Source organism: Poeciliopsis prolifica, unplaced genomic scaffold, assembly GCF_027474105.1.
Source record: "Poeciliopsis prolifica strain line A6 unplaced genomic scaffold, Auburn_PproV2 SCAFFOLD008, whole genome shotgun sequence".
NCBI classification, from domain to species: Eukaryota; Metazoa; Chordata; class Actinopteri; order Cyprinodontiformes; family Poeciliidae; genus Poeciliopsis; species Poeciliopsis prolifica.
In genome coordinates, this window is record NW_026562383.1 from 4415477 (window position 1) to 4436601 (window position 21125).

General features: G+C 41.8%; 1 protein-coding gene and 1 long non-coding RNA gene across 2 annotated transcripts in view; one reads left to right on the forward strand and one right to left on the reverse strand.

Moving 5' to 3' along the window:
• LOC129362059 (probable G-protein coupled receptor 158) overlaps positions 1–10247 on the reverse strand; it is a 71049-nt gene extending 60802 nt beyond the window's left edge. The window contains exons 1-2 of the mRNA XM_055033381.1: positions 8742–10247; positions 1298–1403 (exon numbers count right to left, since the gene is read on the reverse strand). Of these exons, the coding sequence (XP_054889356.1) occupies positions 1298–1403; positions 8742–9601 (966 nt within the window). The 5' untranslated portion in view covers positions 9602–10247. The remainder of the gene's footprint in view (positions 1–1297; positions 1404–8741) is intronic.
• A 9342-nt stretch (positions 10248–19589) lies between these two features.
• On the forward strand, positions 19590–20843 carry LOC129362133 (uncharacterized). Its single transcript, XR_008606195.1, has 2 exons — positions 19590–19793; positions 20260–20843. It is a non-coding gene; the product is annotated as an uncharacterized LOC129362133 (long non-coding RNA).
• Positions 20844–21125: the final 282 nt, after the last annotated feature.

The following is a 21125-nucleotide window of genomic DNA, read 5'->3' on the forward strand; positions in this document are numbered from 1 at the left end:
ACAAACTGATCTGGCTCAAAGTGCCTCAAAGTATTTCTATCCCCTGAAAAAAAATCTGAAAGGTGTGCCGTGAATTTGAATTCAATCTCCATTTATATTGGTACTGCGAACGCCATTTAATTTGTGCAAAGTCCATAGAATTGATTTGAAGGTAGAGAAAACTGGATACAAGATGTTTCTGGTAAAAAGCCTGTTAAATCATGCAGAAAAGCCAGGCTTCTAGCAGGACAACAAGGTGCAGCATGTTACTGTAAAAGTGTGGATATGCATGTAAAAGCTAGCATGATTACTCCTCAGGTCGTTTTTTTTTTCACATTTCCCATTTGAGAATTGAATTTCAAAGTGACAGCCATTTGACAGCAATTTGAGCCTTTTAAGCCAATTATTGACATAAAAGGTTGCCCATTTTCATAATTTGGATGAATTTTATGCCACATATGTTTTCGACTGTGGCCGTTCTATTCAGACAACTTTAAAGAAATAATATGTAGCAAAACCAGAAACTGAGAGCTTTCCTCTTTGCAAGTCACCAGCTGGGAGGAGATGATTCTGTGTGACAGAGAAATAGACATCTTAATGGTTTTGATGTGTTTAGCAGATTAGCTTGAGCGGAGCTCATTTTTCAAGTATACTGACTTAGCGTTACCGACTTCGGCTAATTTTATGTGTTTAGGGATTTAGCATTAGTTTCTGATCATTTTTTTATGGTTTAGCTGTGGATAAGATTTTTATTTAGCCCATTAGTGGTTAGAAAACCTAACTTAGCATAGGCTTGCTTTCCCCCCCCCTCCCCCCAAAAAAACGCTAGCCACTGAAAAATTCAAGATGGCTGCTGTGGTTGTCAAAGAAAATACATTTTTGCGTGAAATTTGCCAACATTTGCCACAGATGAACACTTTTGGTGTAGAATCATATATCATTCAAGCCGTAGACGATATATTTACTGATACTTTTATAATTTTTCAAGACCACAGTTGTCATGGAAAAATAACTTTGCACCAACAGTTAGATTAATGTGTTTGGTGTCAAATCATAGCTTGCATATTTTGAACCATACATATCATATGTATTTTTTGATCTTTTGTTCCCATTTTCTGGTGGGCATTTTTCAAAATGGTTGTAATGGAGAACACGTTTGAAATAGAAGCCTAGAAAAAAGCTTCTGTAGCCGCATGTGAAGGGCTTAGCTAAAATATTCAATTATCTAAGCACACAACCAGAGCTACATTGTAGTGGCGCAGAGCAAGAAAATGTAAAGCAAAGAATCCCTCCAGCTTTTTGTTTTGCAGACACTGACCTCCATGCTGGTGAGATTACAGCGATGAGTCCCGGCAAACCAGCCACTGCTGGAACACTGGTCAATATCCACATCCTGAAGGTTCACATCCACACGAATAACCCCCCTGTTGATAAAAAAAAGAGAAAACAGGAAGAGATAAGGCATGAGAGGAAAAGGAGCAGACAAAGAAAATGTAAATCGCTGCATGGAAATCAATAGGGAGTTGGATTAAAGGACATGTAAAAATGAAAATGAGAATCAGGTTAATGTTGTAAGAGTAAAAAAAATAAAATAAAATAAAAGACGAGACGGGAAATAATTGAAGGTCATGAGAGGGTGAGACGGGGGAAAGGACCCAAGTGAACGAGGGGAGACAAAAAGGAGCCAACAAAATTGCATTAGATTAGATAAATCGCAAGAGGGACAAGAGGCCAGAAGAGAAGGCAGAAACTCAGGAGGCTGGAATGAAAGACAAGGAAATTAACAGGAAGAGCCGTTCTCAGAGGAAGTCAGGTCAAATCTGTTGGAGGCAGAAATAATTGAAAGAAGTGGATCGAAATGGGAAAGAAATGCAGAACGATGGTGATGGAGATGATGAAGAGCAGAGATAAACATTCGAGAATAAAAACCGGAGTCAGATTAAATGAGACTTTCCGCTGGGTAATCTTCTGATGTAACTAACAATGACCAACTGTAATCACTTAGAAAATTCAGCTTCAGCACGTTTGAAATGATTTAGAAACCTCTTTGCTGTGAATGTTTTGTGTGTTTTTGCTAAAATAATACTATGTTTTTTTAAGGGAATGGTGTTTCTGGTGGGGTTAAACTACTATTTTGATGAGCATGCTTTGTCAATTAAAGCAAAATGTCTAGTTGTGCAAACTGATCATTCCAACACATTTCCTCCTTGTCTTTTTCGCTGCGAAACATCAATGTGGGTTTTTTAAAGATGCACCTCTTTAGTGAAATTTTGGGCTTTGATTAATTCAGGCCATTTCTTTTCCAAGGTGTAGTGATTATGTAACACACAACCTTTTGCAGAGAACAGAGAATTGGGTGTGGGCCAGTTTTCCTGATCCACACAGAGTCAAAATGATCTATAGTGGCTAAAATATCTGGAAATATAACCCGAGATGTAAATACAGCGTAAAAAAGTACATTTTTTCACACCATTAGGCATTTACTTTCTGCTTTAGGCCAAATAGAGTTACTAAATGCTTTGATTAATCATTTTGAAAAAAAATGTGCTCAATTTAGGGCTACCTTTTAAACTACATAACATTGGTCAAATGTATGATCCTACAAGCAACAGTTTTGCAAGTCAATGTTTTCTAGTCAAAAGCATTGACTTTGTTGCCTTATGTAGCTACTCTGGTGGTATGCTCAAGGTCGTTTTCCACTTCAAAGACCCTCTATGTCCAAACTTTTACTTCCTGACTGATGACTTGAGATGTTGCTTCCAAATTTCTGCATAACATTCTTTCTTCATAATGCCATCTAATTTGTGAAGCACGTTATCACAGCGATGCTCCTCCATGCCGTTTACAGCTGTTGGACTGAGAATTTGTTTCTATGATGAGTTCAGCAGGCCTGCTAATTGCTGCTGTCACTAGTCTGAGGAGCCAAAATAGCATAGCTTTCAGGCACCCTCCAATGGTTGCCATGGGAGATTGAAAGATTTCTCAAAGATGCACGAAAAAATCAAAGCAACACTCTTTGCATGCTTCTGATGAGGGAATATTATAGTGAAATAAAGCTCAAAAAGTTGATTTTACACAATTCCTCACATATAAAGTCTCTGTTAGTCATGTCTCCTCGATCTCAGGACAATGCAACAAGTATTTCTGGACACGGAGGCTGAAAACCTTTGCAACAGAGAGAATTAACGTGAAAGGCTTGGGCTTGAACTCTCCCGAAAAGCTTGAGCGATACGCCTCGGCCTGCTTAGATAACTGATTGAGTTTTGTTCAGTTTAATGTTTTCCGTCTAACCTGCTGGGTTTGGAGCCGAGCCCGGTTTCTATATCCGTCCGTGACTGTCTCTCTCTCTCTCTCTCTCTTTCTTCACACACAAACATTCAGGAGGCTCAATCTTCTGTGATTACACTCTGCTGTTTCTTTCTCCATCACAAAGAAAGGCGGCACAATCACACACACTCTCACTATCCTTTACTGTGATGTGGAGCCTGACACCTGTTATCTCCATCTGTCTGCTGGGAAGAGGAACAAACAACCCTGGCAAGACGTGATAGTCGCTATCTTTCATCGACAAAGACAAAAAAACGTGTTGATATCGGACGGTAAAATACTGCACAAGTTTCAGGAGGTACGGCCGTGTGAGTTTCTGCAGAGCATGTCAGGCCCTCCATTGGTTTGCTCTTTATTATTTCGCTGCTCATCCAACTTTACCGAGTCTGTCAAAGACGCATTTGTTGTATTTTACTCAAAGGTCTGAGCTACTTTTCGCTTCTGAAAGAGCCGAGATTGCTGCTTGTTGCACCTTTCCAGTCAGCTCCGGCACTTGGCAGAGAGTCTGAAGGAAGCAATCATTTCAACCTTCAACAGCTCTCCTGAATGTTGAGTAATCTGTGTTTAGCAGCGCCTCGAGGCACTCTCCCTTCCTCATGGTTAATGCCTCCACACTTCGCAACAAACCGGAACGTCTCCGCTTGAATTTTGATCGGCTTTACGGAGCCTTAAGGTCTGTCCGTGTGAAGCCGACTCAGAGGGAGGCTGATTCGGGGTGGAGAAGACGCGGTGGAATTAGGCAACGGCTGGTGATGCTCCGTCCGAACCCGACTTAGCTTCTATTTTTAGGAGCTTCATCTCAAGACCAGGGATTGGCGCGGAGGAAGCTGCAGAGACCAATGGATTACAGAACGTCAAGAGAGGATGGCAGTGTGACACTTCTGGCAACTTCTTTGCTCTGAACTCAATTTGTCTTGGTGGGCTTTTTCCCCGCTTGGCTACTGACCTGGCAGCTTATTCTGAGATCTCTTAAACACAAAAATCTTTCTGTGTTTAAATTTGTAAAGAAAACTCAGCCCAGTAATTCCCCTCACTTCTGTGTTTATTTTATTTTTTGTTTTGCCAATGTTTGCTTCCCTTGAAATCTTTTCAGTTGGAAGGGCGTTTTCATGCCTGATTCACTCGGTTCAATTTGGGACCAAAGTTGCAACATTTTTTGTATTTTCATCTGGTGCTGTGTTTCTAAGGGACACAGAAACAAACAAACTCTAAAGTAGCTCAAAAAATCCCAGATCCCGACAATCTCCTCCATGTCCCAATGCTCCAAAATGCTGCAAAAAAAATTAGTGTTTAACATTTTTCCTCACATTTCATTCTTTCATCTAATGGGAAAAAGAAACCCTTTCTCTTCAAAATCCCCCCATTAAAAATGTAGCGTCTTTTTGCATTACTGCTCTATATAGCTGCACTCCCTCTACACTGACCTGGAACTACACAAATTAGATTTAATGCCTGAGTTTTCTGCAACTAAATGCCAGCTTGTGTAATGCCAAAATCATTCAAACCCACCCAGTCAATTGATTTAATAATAAATTTGTTCGCTTCGTGTACTTAATCACCTTGTTTTTCCAGATGTCTTCGAGGTAAAATAAAGCGAGCAGGTTGTTCACAGCTCCCAGGGGAATAAACACCCTCACGGCAGTCCAAGGGTGTTTTATTTGTGCGACATCCCAGACAGGCTGCTCATAATTTGTGGGGACGAGCCAGAGACATCAGAGTGAGGCACATCTGCTGCAGCCAGTTTGAAACCGCATGTGGGCTTCGGGAAAGATGCTTAACTCATAAGAAGCTAAAACTGGTGGTTTCACAAAGATACTTAACGCACAGTTTGGCTGTGACTCCCTCACATATCTTGTCTTCTGCAGCTGCAGTTAAGACTTCACCAGGGATTCCTGTTGGAAATGTGACATTTAATTTATTTTCAAAATGTATATTTTTTCAATAGTTGTTTAAACTGTGACTATGTTGGGACAGCATGGTAGGAAAAAATCTGCGAAAAAAAATGTTGCTTCTCTGCCCGCTTTTCATTAAAGGACTTTAATGAAATGACTTTTCATTAAAGTAATTTTCTTTAATGAAAAGAGAAGGACTTTCTTGTCATTAAGAAAATAAACTGCTTTCTTTTCTTAATGATACCCAGCGCTTCCAGTGCTAACTTGAAACAACCAATCAGAGCGGGGCTTAGAGCTGTCAATCACAAGCTCGTATGGCGCTGCTAATCACCCTCGCCCTGCCATCTCTCTGCCCCCTGCTCTCTGTTATCGTGACAGCTTTTCAAATCCCGTTGTGAATGCTAAGGGTAGTTAGCATAGCCACTGATGGCGGCGGATAAACCGTCATCAGTCTATCCACCTTTAGCACATTTAGCAGTGTGTACATGAGATTGATTGACAGCATTAAGAACATCCTACTGGCTGTGATTGGTTGTTTCTATAACAACATGGTGACAAAAAAAAAAAACGTTCTTTATAAACTGATGGCGGCGGATACCCAGTTTATCCTGATGGCGGCAGTTAAAGTTGCAGTTTCATTAAACTGCAACTTTAATGAAATGTTCATATCCCTGGAGCTTTTTTACCTTTTGGTTTTAAAGGGAATGTTCTGGGCAACACAAAATGCTGCATAATTATAAACTAGAATGAGAACAATGAAAAACACTATTTTTAGGTTATTTTGCAGTTAAATATGTGATGTGTTTCTGTATTCAATCCCCTGAGTCAGTAACTGGTCGAACCACGATTCACTGAAATTACAACTGTTTTAGGTTCTGTATAAACTCCTGCCTTCAATGGAAACAACCCCTTCTCAAGAGTCGAAATAACTTTTACATTATGTGAATGTCCCTAATCAAGCATCTTGCTCACCTGCTCTGTATAACACGGCACTGGGACGCACTATATGGAGATAAAGTAAGACGATGCTTGCAGCTTGATAATTCAGACAATATTCTGCTGAGAAACCCAAGGCTCTGCTTTTTAGATGTTAATAATGTCAAGTATCTCTTAACTTTACAGAGACTGTATTCCCTGATGTCAGGGAGCTCTGTCAGCGGAATAAAACTCTCTTGTCGAAGAAGGAGTGGAGATCAACTCGTTCAATTTGATCTTTTATTATTTCAGGGTTTAATCCAAGGAAGCATTTTTTGAGATCTGCTAAACAGGCGGACGGGTGGATCTACCGTTGTCTAGATGTGAAACAGAACATCTTGGTTTGAATGCCTTCCCCAAATTAAAGACTAGTTTGTGTGTATGAGAGTTAATTAGGTTTTTTCATGTTTTTTCTTCAATAATAAAATCTATGACCACTCTGTCTTCTTGTCTGCATTTCGATTTCGATTTGGTCGACTCCTGACATTTGCCACATTTCTTCCTCTCTTCTAAGAACATAAAAATTTAGGTCGATATTGATATGTGATTTTAATATTGTCCTCACGGCCGAGAACCAATATTTATCAATATGGGATATATTTCCCTGCCCTTTATGACAATTTGTGGAAAAAACAACCACACTGCCATCTTCACCGTTGCTTTTCTGCTTCACTTGAACTACCCACAATCCTGTGCTGCATCACTGTAGTTTTCACTTTCTCTGTCCACAACAAGGTGGCAAAAGATATTGGTTGTTGATATTGGCCCACATGTATCTTCTCTTTGCCTGTTTTGTGTCTGAAACACAGAAAAAAAGCCACTAATGCCACAGTAATCTTTAATACTTCTCAAAGTATTTGGTAGAGATGACTTTGTAATTAATCATAAATTATTATACTGACAGACAAGTGAAGGATTACACCTCTGCTCACTGATGCAGCAGACAGTGGCTCTGAATTTCTGATATTTCATCGTTTATTCATGATTGTATCGATCGTTTCAAGATGCTCTTAGACTGGAGGCTTGAAATACGAGCCGGTTGTGTGTAAGTGCTGCCCTCCCTCTTCTGCTCCTCCTCCCCCTCATCCACAACCAGCTAAGCTTGACACCTTCACAAAGACACGCTGTATAAATCCTCTAGTGTTTATTAAATTATAGGCAGCACAGCTGGTTTGTTAAATGAAGAGGGTCTACTGGCGTCTGTGAAGATGTCTTTACTCCCATCTGTTAACAGGGCTGAAAACCTGCAGGGTCGTGTCTGCGTCGACTGTCATTATTTATTGTCAAATATGCAATGAGTTACACGTTCAGAGTCCCTGGGCTCATTCCATCATGTTACTATCCGGAAATAATCTTGGAGAAGCGGCTCAGGTGGGAGAATCTGTCAACAGGATAACTGTGCAGCGAAACTGAGGCCATAAAATTTGTTTAAAGGGGCAGCATTATGTGTTTCCCAGCCACATGGTGGCATTTTATAGCACAATCAAGTAGTTATGTCACGTTCAGTTGTTATAAAAAAAAATTCTGTATGTATCAAATATAACTTAAACAAAATTTGTCATCGTGTTTAATGCCTTTAAATTGAGCCTCTGTCTCTTTAAGAAACTTCTGGCCTTTCAACTCTACGCCTTTGGGAAGTCATCACAACATTTCTCCTCTATTAACCTTTTAACAATGTTTTTACCAGTGTTACGCTGAAAAGTAGCTCATACAATGAGATCAGCAGATCCCCGATTCCACCGGGTGTTTGCTAATTACTACTGGCTAGTCTGAAGGAGCAGAGTGGGGGAGTCTTGGAGGAGGGTTGCTATGTGAGGCAGAAGATCAGAGGATGAGGATCATCTTTCTACTGCTGAATGGTTGCCAGGGGAGATTCAAGGATTTCTCAAACAATAACGAAAGAATCAAGGCAACACTCCGTGTACAATTTTAAAAAGGTAATAACGTTGTAACATAATATGAATTTTTAAAAATCGATTTAAAAAAATTATGCTAAAAAATATTTAAAACTGAAATAAAATGTGAAATTAAATAAAAGTTTGAACCTTAAGAGACACAAGATTTACCAGAAAAAGTTTTTTAAAAATTTAAAATTAAAATAAAAGACTTTTCTGATTCAAAGTTATTGTTTGTTTTTGTTTTTTTGTTTGGTTTTTTTTTTTCTCTTTTAAAAGATATTTCTAATTCCCACGGCTCCTTAATGCAACATCTGGAAATGGCACCAGCGGTGTGTGTTGATTCCACACCGCACCACGCCACACTTTTCAGGTTGTTTGTTGTTGAAGCTTTTGAAAACAATATCTGATTTTCTTCCTACTTTGCAATTTCTTAAACTACTTCGTGTTGGGTTCTCAAAAACAAACAAACAAACAAAAAGAGTCCTAATAAACTATAATTAGCTTCAAGCGCCGGAAAGTTAACAAGTCCAGGTGGTGTGAATACTTTTGCGACATTTTACGTTTGGCGTTGTGTTCACTGAGTGACGCACGTCTTCCCGAGTCCAGAATAATAAGCACCAGTAATATAACTACTACTAATAAAACGATATTTTTCGCATTTTCCTCTCACCTGAATTCTGGCGCCGAGTTGCTTTTCAGTCCATAAAACCCAGCCGACAAGGTGAGCAGCCAGTACGGAACGAAAGCCCCGTGCTCACACTCCAGGTACGGCGCGGACCATTTGATCTGGCTCTTGTTCAGGAGGTAACTCCCGCCGCCCGAGCCCTCGGGGCCGCCCCTGTGCGCCTGAGGTCTCCTCCCGTCCCTGAAGTCGTGGAACCACTCGGACTCGGGGCTCCTGTTCTTCAGGCGGCGGTGCGCGGACCCGGAGAGGTCCTGCAGCACCACCTCATCGCCGGTCCTGGTCGCCTGGAGGAAAACGTGCGGGCCGGGAGTCGTCGGCGCGTCCGCGTGCAGGGTCACCACCGCCCGGTGGATCTTCGGGTCCCCCTCGAGGATGCTCTGAACCAGCGCGTGGTACCAGCCCGTGTCCCCGCGGAAGGTTCGCTCGCGGGACTTGTTGGCCTGCAGGATCATGTTGAGGAAGTTGGTCGCGTGCGCCACCGTATCCAGGACGCTGTGCAGGGAGTAATGGGAGGCGACGTGGAGGCCGCCGCGCAGGCTGCTCAGCTCATACCTCCGAGAGCAGTTGACCTGCCTCAGCGCCGAGGAGTCTCCCGTGTGCAGGAAAGCCGTCACCACCCGGGGGAGATCCTCCTCGATTTTGTGCGCGACCACCGCGCGCTCCGTCGGCTGGAGCGGGTGCGGAGTGGGACGGTGGGGCGGCTCCTTGTTGACGCTCTGCGTGCTGAGCGCCGCCGGCGGTGGGAGCCTCTCGTCCCTGTCGTTATCCGACCACTCCACGTAGCCGTAGTTTGAACCCAGAACGATCCCGGCGTGCAGAAGCAGCGCAAAGAGGATGAGAGCCATGGTGGTTCCTCACAGGCGCAGGGGGGACACCGCGGGCACCTGGCAAGCTGCGCTCATCGCCAAATCCTCTCTCTCGCTTTCTCTCGATGCTGCTATTAGAAACTCTTCGTCAAACACAAGCCACAAAGGTCCTGAAATTTACAGTCATTACGTCGCCAATTACGACAGGAATCCCCATCGCCACCACTTCTAATCGACGGCTTCAAAGGAAAGCGGAGACTTTCATAAAGCGGCTGTCCGAAAAAGAGAGGAGAAGAAGAAGAAAATCCTCGGAACTCCGTTAAATCTACGAACACTTCTCCCCGGGAGCGGCGCGGCGCTGCTGCTCTGGACAAAACAACAAAGAGAGAGGAGCAGCGCCGAAATGTTCCCGAACTTCAGTCCCCTCCCAATAAAAACACAGGTCCCCCACCTCCTCCCTCCAACCAAGGAGATGCTTAGTGTCGCCCACGGTTGTGTGCGCGAGCGCCGTGTTACGTGTGTGTTTGTTTCTCAGCGCGAGCCTGCAGCGGAGGTGGGCGGGGCGTGGGAACACACTGGGAGCTGTCCGGTGCTGAGAGGAGATAACTAGAAAACAGGAATTCATTTCCAAACTGGATGAAGTGAAGTGAGATGCTCAAGACTGTTTTGTTTTTTTTAATTTCGAAACAAAAGTAACTCAGTAGCAACACCCAGGTGAAAAGAAATATAAAAAGAAAGAGTGGGACTTTAATTAATTTCGCTTAGGAAAAAAATACAATTAAAATGAAATTTCATTTATTTTTGTGTGCTAAAATGGAGCAATTTGATGTCTTGTGCTTATTTTATGCTAGAATAATATAGTTTGGTGTCATTTTAAGTGATAGGACCGTGAGTAGGACCGTATAGTGTTGCAACTGTTCAGTTTCTCTTTAACTCTTGAAACTCTTGGAAACTCTTGACCGATCCAACATGCTGCCACTGCAAAAGTACTGATGCCAGAGAATAATTATGAATAAGGCAAAATCAAACGCAGCGCATTCTTGATCTCTGCTGGATCCCATGTACACGACGAATGAGAAAAGCCGCAGCAGACTCAAATCAGCAGCTTCAGTTCAGTCGTGAACAACACATTTAGACAAGACTTGTTACCAAGACAATGTTAAACCTTTTTGTGGAAAATACTCTTACAAGCTAACATGTTTGATCAAGCATTTTCAAAAAAAGAAAAGATTTTTTTTTTTTTTCGACTCCTTCCAGAAACGTCGATGTAACCTCTGGCCTACTTTACAGCGACTTTTCAAGTCTTTCTACGGATCCTGAACCAATTTGAGGTCTGGACTTTGACTAAACCATTTCACACCATGTGCCAAAGAAAGAAAACAGGCGATCCAAGTTCAAAAAATTAATAGTTATTTTGTTACAAGTAATCAATCAATCAAACAATCAATCAATCAATCAATCCCAGTAGATATATTAAGTTTATTAAGTTGTCACCTTAAACAGAACGGATAGAAACAAACTTAATTCGAGTGAATGTAAGAGTATAACTTTTTTTTTTAGTTGGAGCTTCATTCTTTTTCAATAAAACTATAGTCATTGTGTCTCAAGGTAAGTGATTTGGACCATTGTTTTACCAGTAGGTAAATCTATGCCCCAGTCTCAAGTGTTTTGTAACTTCGAACAGTTTCCCCTCCAAGTTTCCTCTGCATTCTGCTTCCAATTACTCTGAACATCTGCCTCCCTGCTGAAGAAAAGTTTCCCCTTGAGCTCAGCGGTGCCAACGCGTCGCCGACACAATGGGCTTGTTTTCTGCCTCACCCGGGGACATGCACGGAGGCCAGAGCATTCAGCTGTCATCAAAGCGCCTCATATTCCACATGGTCGTCAAGCAGAGCTTTGTGATGTTGTTTTTTATTATAACCCAGCCCTGCTTCAGACCTCTCCCGTGTCTGCTGGGTTCCTCTGTCTTTTGGGCGCAATTTGTTCACTATTGTCCTCCAACAAACCTCCAAGGCCTTCGCAGTACAACAGATTTTTATTTAGTTTTTCTTCCTGCGATTAAATTACTCAAATCGGAGTTCTGGTTTCTTTCTGGCATTTTTTTAAAATCTTTTGCTTCTTAAGCAGTTATTGTCAATCTGTTTCATAGTAACTTAAAGACATAGTAACTTATTATAGATCAGGGGTGTCAAACTCCAGTCCTGGAGGGCCGGTGTCCTGTAACGTTTATACATGCCTCTGCAGCACCACACCTGAATAGAATGATTAGGTCATTAGCAAGACTCTGGAGAACTTATCAACACAAGGAGGAGGTAATTAAGCCATTTCATTCCAGCATTTTTGTGCTTGTGGCGCATCTAAAAACTGCAGGACAGTGGCCCTCGAGGACTGGAGTTTGAGACCCCTGTTATAGATGGTCTTGTTTTTATATATCTGTTTAAACTGTAATCTCCTCTCCCTCCTCACTGTGGTTCTACTATTATGCACATAAATATACTGCTTCAGGTGAGAAACAACCAAACAGAGCCAAGAGGAGGGTTTTAGCGCTGTCAGTCATGCTTGTGTAGCATAGCTCACAACCTTCCCCCTTTCTCTCTGCTGGTTTACCACAACCGAACCTGCCACGAATGCTAAAACTAGTTAACAGTTTTTCTGTTTCTCCGCCATCGCCACATGACACAACATGTTCGCAAGGATGATTGACAGCGCTAAGACCCTCCCTCTAGATCTGATCGGTTGATTCTGACCAGAAGATGGAGGCGGTAGAGGAACTTCTTTTTTTTCTGTTTTTTGGTCTCATATTATACTTTGTGTAAAAAACATCTATTTAATAAAAGTTACACGTTGCAGCTTTAATTGAAGTTTCACACAGGTTTTAAATTACTGCCTCTTCGCTAGGACTCCTTTGAAAAAGAGGTCTTTAATCTGACTGAGACTCTCCTGGTTAAATAAACGTAATAATAACAACACTAAATTTAAGGACAATTGCTTCTAGATTTCAAGACAAAACAGGACACACAAACTAAGTTAACTTTTGCATTGAATTCCCGATTTGATTTGATCTGAAGATGAGATTTTTTGCGTCAGTCACTAAAACGACAGTTTGACACTCACCCAGCCAGCACGCATGAGTGGGCCCCACTTGTGTTTGATGTGGGCTACATGGGTAATGAGTGGGCATGGGTTTTATCTGGGCGAACTGCATGGGACACACATGGTTAACCTAAAATGAGACCCATATGGGCTGGCCCATATGGGCTAAATGCATGGGCCCTATTCAGCAACTAGGTGGGCTATCTGGGAATGGGATAGTACTGGGCAACACTATATGGGGCCCATGTGGTTTCAGTATCATGGGCCCAACATGGGAAGCCCATGTGGGCAGACCACATTGAACCCACATGACATCAGCATGGGCTGACCATATATGGGTTAGACATGGGTGTGGATATGTGGGCCCCAGTCCTTTTTTAAGTGGGCTATCTGGGAATGGGATAGTACTGGGCAACAGTATGTGGGGCCCATGTGGTTCTAGTTTCATGGGCCCAACATGGGAAGCCCATGTGGGCTGACCACATTGAACCCACATGACATCAGCATGGGCTGACCATATATGGGTTAGACCTGGGTGTGGATATGTGGGCCCCAGTCCTTTTTTAAGTGGGCTATCTGGGAATGGGATAGTACTGGGCAACAGTATGTGGGGCCCCTGTGGTTCTAGTATCATGGGCCCAACATGGGAAGCCCATGTGGGCTGACCACATTGAACCCACATGACATCAGCATGGGCTGACCATATATGGGTTAGACCTGGGTGTGGATATGTGGGCCCCAGTCCTTTTTTAAGTGGGCTATCTGGGAATGGGATAGAAACGGGCAACACTATATGGGGCCCATGTGGTTTCAGTATCATGGGCCCAACATGGGAAGCCCATGTGGGCAGACCACATTGAACCCACATGACATCAGCATGGGCTGACCATATATGGGTTAGACATGGGTGTGGATATGTGGGCCCCAGTCCTTTTTTAAGTGGGCTATCTGGGAATGGGATAGTACTGGGCAACAGTATGTGGGGCCCATGTGGTTCTAGTATCATGGGCCCAACATGGGAAGCCCATGTGGGCTGACCACATTGAACCCACATGACATCAGCATGGGCTGACCATATATGGGTTAGACCTGGGTGTGGATATGTGGGCCCCAGTCCTTTTTTAAGTGGGCTATCTGGGAATGGGATAGTACTGGGCAACAGTATGTGGGGCCCATGTGGTTCTAGTTTCATGGGCCCAACATGGGAAGCCCATGTGGGCTGACCACATTGAACCCACATGACATCAGCATGGGCTGACCATATATGGGTTAGACCTGGGTGTGGATATGTGGGCCCCAGTCCTTTTTTAAGTGGGCTATCTGGGAATGGGATAGTACTGGGCAACAGTATGTGGGGCCCCTGTGGTTCTAGTATCATGGGCCCAACATGGGAAGCCCATGTGGGCTGACCACATTGAACCCACATGACATCAGCATGGGCTGACCATATATGGGTTAGACCTGGGTGTGGATATGTGGGCCCCAGTCCTTTTTTAAGTGGGCTATCTGGGAATGGGATAGTACTGGGCAACAGTATGTGGGGCCCCTGTGGTTCTAGTATCATGGGCCCAACATGGGAAGCCCATGTGGGCTGACCACATTGAACCCACATGACATCAGCATGGGCTGACCATATATGGGTTAGACCTGGGTGTGGATATGTGGGCCCCAGTCCTTTTTTAAGTGGGCTATCTGGGAATGGGATAGAAACGGGCAACAGTATGTGGGGCCCCTGTGGTTCTAGTATCATGGGCCCAACATGGGAAGCCCATGTGGGCTGACCACATTGAACCCACATGACATCAGCATGGCTGACCATATATGGGTTAGACCTGGGTGTGGATATGTGGGCCCCAGTCCTTTTTTAAGTGGGCTATCTGGGAATGGGATAGAAACGGGCAACACTATATGGGGCCCATGTGGTTTCAGTATCATGGGCCCAACATGGGAAGCCCATGTGGGCTGACCACACTGAACCCACATGACATGAGCATGGGCTCATGTCATGGGCCCAACATGGGGAGACCATGTGGGCTGACCACACTGAACCCACTGTGGGTTCAGTGTGGTCAGTACATATCCACGCCCAGGTTGGACCTGGGTGTGGATATGTAGACCCCAGTCCTTTTTTAAGTGGGCTAAATGAGACAAAATTGTAGAACAATGTACAGGGGTTGGACAATGAAACTGAAACACCTCTCATTTTAGTGTGGGAGGTTTCATGCCTGAATTGGACTAGCCTGGTGGCCAATCTTCATGAATTGCACATTGCAACAGTAAGAGCAGAGTGTGAAGGTCCAATTAGCACGGTAAGAGCACAGTTTTGCTCAAAATATTGCAATGCACATAACATTATTTGGGACATACTGGAGTTCAAAAGAGGGCAAATTGTTCACCAAGACAGCAAGTCTTTGTGATTATCAAGAGCCACAGTATCCAGGGTAATGTCAGCATACCACCAAGAATGACGAACCACATCTAACAGGATTAACTGTGAATGCAAGACGAAGCTGTCTTAAAGAGATGTTTGGGTGCTAACCCGGATTGTATCCCAAAAACATAAAACCACGGTGCCCAAATCACGGTAGAATTAAATGTGCACCTCAACTCTCCTGTTTCCACCAAAACTGTCCGTCGGGAGCTCCACATGGTCAATATACACAGCCGGGCTGCTATAGCCAAACTTTTGGTCACTCGTATCAATGCCAAACGTCGGTTTCAATGGTGCAAGGAGCGAAAATCTTGTGCTGTGGACAATGTGAAACATGTATTGTTCTCTGATGAGTCTACCTTTACTGTTTTCCCCACATCCGGGAGAGTTACGGTGTGGAGAAGCCCCAAAGATGCATTCCAGCCAGAGTGTTGTATGCCAGAGTGAAGCATGGGGGTGGATCATTGATGGTGTGGCCTGCCATATCATGGCATTCCCTTGGCCCCATACTTGTCCAAGACGAATTGATGCTGTATTGGCCTCAAAGGAGGCCCTACACCACGCTAATAAGTTATTGTGGTCTAAAACCAGGTGTTTCAGTTTCATTGTCCAACCCCTGTAGTTAACCTGTCACTTTCAAAATTTTGACTGTATGTCAAAGCAAAAGCTGCAAGAGCAAGATTCTCAAAACTTGGAAAGAATTACCCGAGATGTCAGCTTTATAGTCTTTGCCAAGGCAATTGTTACTCAGCTGGCCTCTAATGGAGTTGATGTAAGGTAAATTGTAGAATTTAATTTTTTCCTTGTAGGAAACCTCGACGATAGTAAAGGTTGGTGACCTTGACCATTGTCGAGGTCTCCAGGACGAAGGTGACCTCGTCTTGGAGATCACCCAAGGATATATTTTGCTGATAGAACAGAACATCCATGTCTTCCTAATGTTTGAACCTAAAACATGTTCACTGTGTGATATCTATGCCTGGCTCATTTACAAACACTAGGCTTCCAGAGGACCAGGATATTAAAACATTAAAAATAATTCTACAATGCTTTATTTTTTTAAACCAGTTCAGTATTGCTCTAGCCACACTTTGAACCCTTAACATTTTTTCATGTTATTATTTTATGCTAGAACAGTCCAGTCCAGTCTCCAAGCCAGTACGCATGAGTGGGCCCCCCTTGGGTTTGTAGTAGGCCATATGGGTAATGAGTGGTCATGGGTTTTATCTGGGCAAACCTCATGGGACACATATGGTTAACTAAAATGGGACCCGTATGGGCTGGCCCATTTGGGCTAAATGTATGGGCCCTATTCAGCAACAATGTGGGCTAACTGGAAATGGGACAGAAATGGGCAACACTATTTGGGGCCCATGTGGTTTCAGTATCATGGGCCCCACATGAGAAGCCCAATGTGGGCTGTCCACATTAAACTAACATGACATGAGCATGGGCTAACCATACATGGGTTGGACCTGGGCAGGAAAATGTAGCCCCTCTAAATGGGACAAAATTGTAGAACATTTTAATCGACAATGTGGTTACCCTGTCACTTTCAAACTTTTCACTGTATGTCAAAGCAAAAGCCAGTTCAGTATTGCTCTTGCTACACTTTGAACCCCTAACTTTTTTTTCATTTTATTATTGCAGTCTGAATGTCTTAAAACATTTTTTTGAAATAATCTGTTTGAAATATATACGTAAACTCATATTCTGGTGCTTACTCAAAATTAAGCACAGAGTGGTCATGGTTGAGCTTTAGTCCTTGTTTTATTTTTAATAATAATAACTTTTTATTTTATTTTTATTATTATTTTTTATCAATTGGATGTTTAGACATCCATAGAGTTTACTGCAGCCTGTTCGCAGCAAGATTTAAATTTTTATTTGGACAAATAGTTCAGATCAGACCATTGTGAAAAATATCACAAAATGTTTAGAAAATAAACAAAACTCATTAGTAAGTGAGAGACAAGAGTAAAATTTTGAGCATCTGTTTTTTCATATATTTGCAAACATTTTCCAAGTCATCAGTATAAATAAAAATAAAAAATAAAAAACGTAACATTTCTGTTAATGATTCATTTGGTTCCAATTACCTTTTTGTTCATTGTTTGCTCTGAGGCACCGTTGCCAATAAAGGTTGGTGAATTGAAGTACCGGTAGGCACTTTACACATCCACTGAAGAAAATAGTTCCAAAACATATTTGAATAAGGAGGACAACGAAATGTATTTATTTACATTGAGAACTTTTGCTACATCGGTTTTACATTTGTTAAACCGATGTAGCACTCTCAAAAATTAATCTTGTGTTTCTTGGAAAACGTAAAATGACCCGCGGATGGATATGCGGTTTCAAAATCAAGCCTGTTCTCTTCATCAGTCCGTTGGCGCGGAGTCTGCCTGTTGGCTGATCTACGAAAGAATCTGTAAGTACATTTCTTCTGTTTTACCTAGTACCAAATTTTAGGGAGAGATTTTAAATCGCTTGTTAAAAAAATTGTTGCTCGTAACAAATCGGACGACAGTATCCCAAAAGAGACTTAATTGTTATTGTTATTTTTGCTTTTCTTTAGGGTGATACTTTTTCTGATATTGCTAACACACACAGCTATACACAATAAGCAGATTTTAGTGCAGACCGATTTCAAACGCAGCGTTGTGGGCCAAACCATTTTCAAATACCGCCGCCATTCTATTTGTTGAGCTGCCATTGGTTCATTTGAGCGCCAACGAGGCAGAATGAAATCGGTTCACTGAAGAATCTATGTTGCTAGCAGAGGTTGTTACAAAGTGTCTGGACACAATAAAACCATTTGTATGATTTAAAAAGAGTAACTATTGTGCTTTCATTCTATGTACTTGGGCTTTTAATAATCTTTCTCACAGTCACATCAGCATGCATGGGTGGGTCTCATGTATGGATTCAGGCTGGTTTGGCTGGGACCCATGCAAGATTATTATTGTCGTTTTTTTCAATAAAACTGCATTGAATCGTTTAGCTTTGGGCTATATAGGTAATGATAAGAGGGCATGGGTTTTATCTGGGCCAACTGCGTGAGGCTCAAAAGGTTAACCGAAATGGGACTCATATTGTTGGCTCAATTGGGTTAAATGTATGGGCCCAATTCAGCATTAACGTGGGCTAACTGGGCATGGGACAGAAATGGGAACACTATATGGGGCCCATGTGGTTTCAGTATATTGGGCCTAAAAGGTTTTTTGTAAATAGGATGAAGGCATTGTAGTTCATATTTTTAAATTCTTTTTTTAATTGTTGTGTGACACTTTAAAGCGTTTTGTTATGTCATAGTTTATTTCAATCTGCCGCTATTGTGTTGGTCTAGAGTAGTCATCAGTGTCAGGGTTCCTGTGTGTGTATGTGAGTGTCGCATCTTATTTCAGCGAGGATCTTTGTGAGGAGCCCGTGGAGCTTGGCACAGGTGGAGGAGCAGCAGAATCTTCAGTCTACGCTAGATTGACTGAAGATTCTACTGGTGTATGCTAGATGGTTGCATACACCGGTAGTCACTCTGGCCTCTCCTGTTGTGAACAGTTTTCTGAGAACGTTTCTGTGTCTACTAGAAGTCACCTGGTCTCTGTGTTTGTTCGATCCTAGGGGTTTTGTCGCCTCATTCGAGAACTCACCAGTGAATACCTGCGTGCTCGCTCCGCCGATTCCACTGCCTCCACTCCACCCTTCGAGCTTCCAGCTCTCTTCCATTCCCACCTCGCATTTACCTTCGGAACCGCTGCACACCCTCTCTCAGGAACCTGGCATCTCACACCCACGCCTCGAAAGACCCGCACCGAAGTAAGCCTGTTCCTGTTTCCCCTCCGATCACTCATTCTAAGCCCGTCATAACTAAGTTCTCGTTTCAGGCCAACCTGGTCGAGTGGTCCTCACCCTTCCGCTGATGTCCGGGAAATAGATTTTATTTTGTCCTGTTGTAAACAAATCACTCACTCATCCCTATCCAACGTGTGGTTACTGCATGTGGGTCCGTAAATTGAAACCCATCATGTCAATCAGTGGCCAAGCCTGAAACAAATATTGAAAGATGAAGAAATTCTTTTTGATATTTTTGCAATATTTAGCTAGCAGTTATGTGAAATGTACTTATATTTAATTGTAGCTCTAATTTTTTTATATGTGAAATGTTTTAGGCTTTATTAGTTACATTTATAGTGATTTTCTAAACTTCTCTTAAGAGTAATACTACTGTCTTAGTCCTGTCACGTTAACAAAGAAATTAGGATAATTGCAAAACTGTTCAGTGTTTACAATATAAGGCTTCAGTAGTTAATCTATACAAAGGCTGTTTTGCCTTAATTTTTTTATTTTTTTGAAAAGTCTAAATGTTATATTGCACTAATATCATATATCTTTTTGCAGGCTTCAAGAAGATCAGCGTGTTAAGATCACTTTATAATGTCTTGAAAAAGGTATATTAATATGTTAGTGAAATTACGCACATAAGAGTGATATAATGACAAACTGATGAACAAAAACAAAATGTTGTCCTGTTATTGTCATTGTACTTAAGGTTGCCATGGCTACAGAAATTGGAGGAGCATCCTTAGATGACACAATACAACCAGCTGTGCGATTCCTCATGTCCCATGAACTGGAAGTCCAGTTCAACCTTTTTGGCCAACATTGGAAACAAGCTCTTGGACCTGCGTCTCTTTGATGTTTTGTATGGTAAATATCAGTTTTTATTGTCAGAGTAACTTTTTTTTTTCACTTTTCTTTCTTAAACATATGTTAATTTATTTTGGTTGTTTTATGCTTTTGTTTGTTATTTTTAGTAATGTTTTTAGGTTAAAAATTGAGTCTTCAATTTTTGGTTTTATTTGAACAGTATTCTTTCACTGTTGTTAAGAACTTAAAAATTTGAAGGTAATATTGTTTGCATTTCAAACAATATTAAAATAACCACAAAACCACGATAGAACCTATTAGTTGATTTATATAGATGGATATATTTTAAATTTACAGTAAGAATATAGTTTCTGTACATAATAATGATGACTCAAGAGTCCTTTTGATTATGGCATATCTCTGCAAGCATTTTTGCCCCATGAAGGGGGAGATGCAAATCTCATGAATGTTACATTGTGCTAAAATGAAACACTAATACAATTTCTACCTTTGCTTGTTATTTCAGGGGACTTAAAAGAAATTATCCATCTACAGAATCACACAAGCATACAGCAAAGACTCTCGAAGTGGTTTACTGGAGCCCGAGTGGAAGTGGAAATAGACTAGAGAGACTGCCAGTTCAAACTCAGGTTGGGAGGTCTTTCAAGATGGACAGTTTCAGTAAAGTATGAGAGATTTCAAATTTAAGCATGCATATGGCATGTAGGTTATTTTTAAAAATGTTTAACAAAAATGTATTGTGAAAGATCTATATAGGTGTGTATATTCACATTGTGTGTATCAATGTGAATATACGTGTATAAAGTTATATAGATAGTATTTAGATGTATACATTTATAGACCTGTAGGAAAATATGTAGGTGTCTTTATTTGTGTGCATCTATAGATATATATTTATAGATCTGTTTATAAGTTTGTTATAGTAAACTAGCTTCTGTTATTTTCAAAGATGTCGTGAATAATTGCAGATTTCTTTTTGTGGCACCATTCCCTGAGTATTAATGAAGTTCTAATAATTGCTGTAGTGAGGTAAAAAATAACTCCTGACAATATTTTAAATTACTAAATAAAAGCCTTGAGCAAAATAAATTTTTCATCTCTTTTTTTTTATTTTTTATTTCAACACGTTTTAAGCTAGACTTTGGATTGTTGATCAAGATTGCATATCTATGAATGTAATTCACATCCAGGTTAGATGAGAATTGTTCCTACAGGATTAAGGCATCTGGGTCCCGCTGAAAGCCCAGTTAGCACCCATTAAAATCTACTTGGGCAAACCCATGTGGGGCCACCATGGAAACCGTGGACAAACCCACTTGGTACCCATATTCTAGCCCAGTTCAGACCCAATTGGGACCCAGGTAAATATTC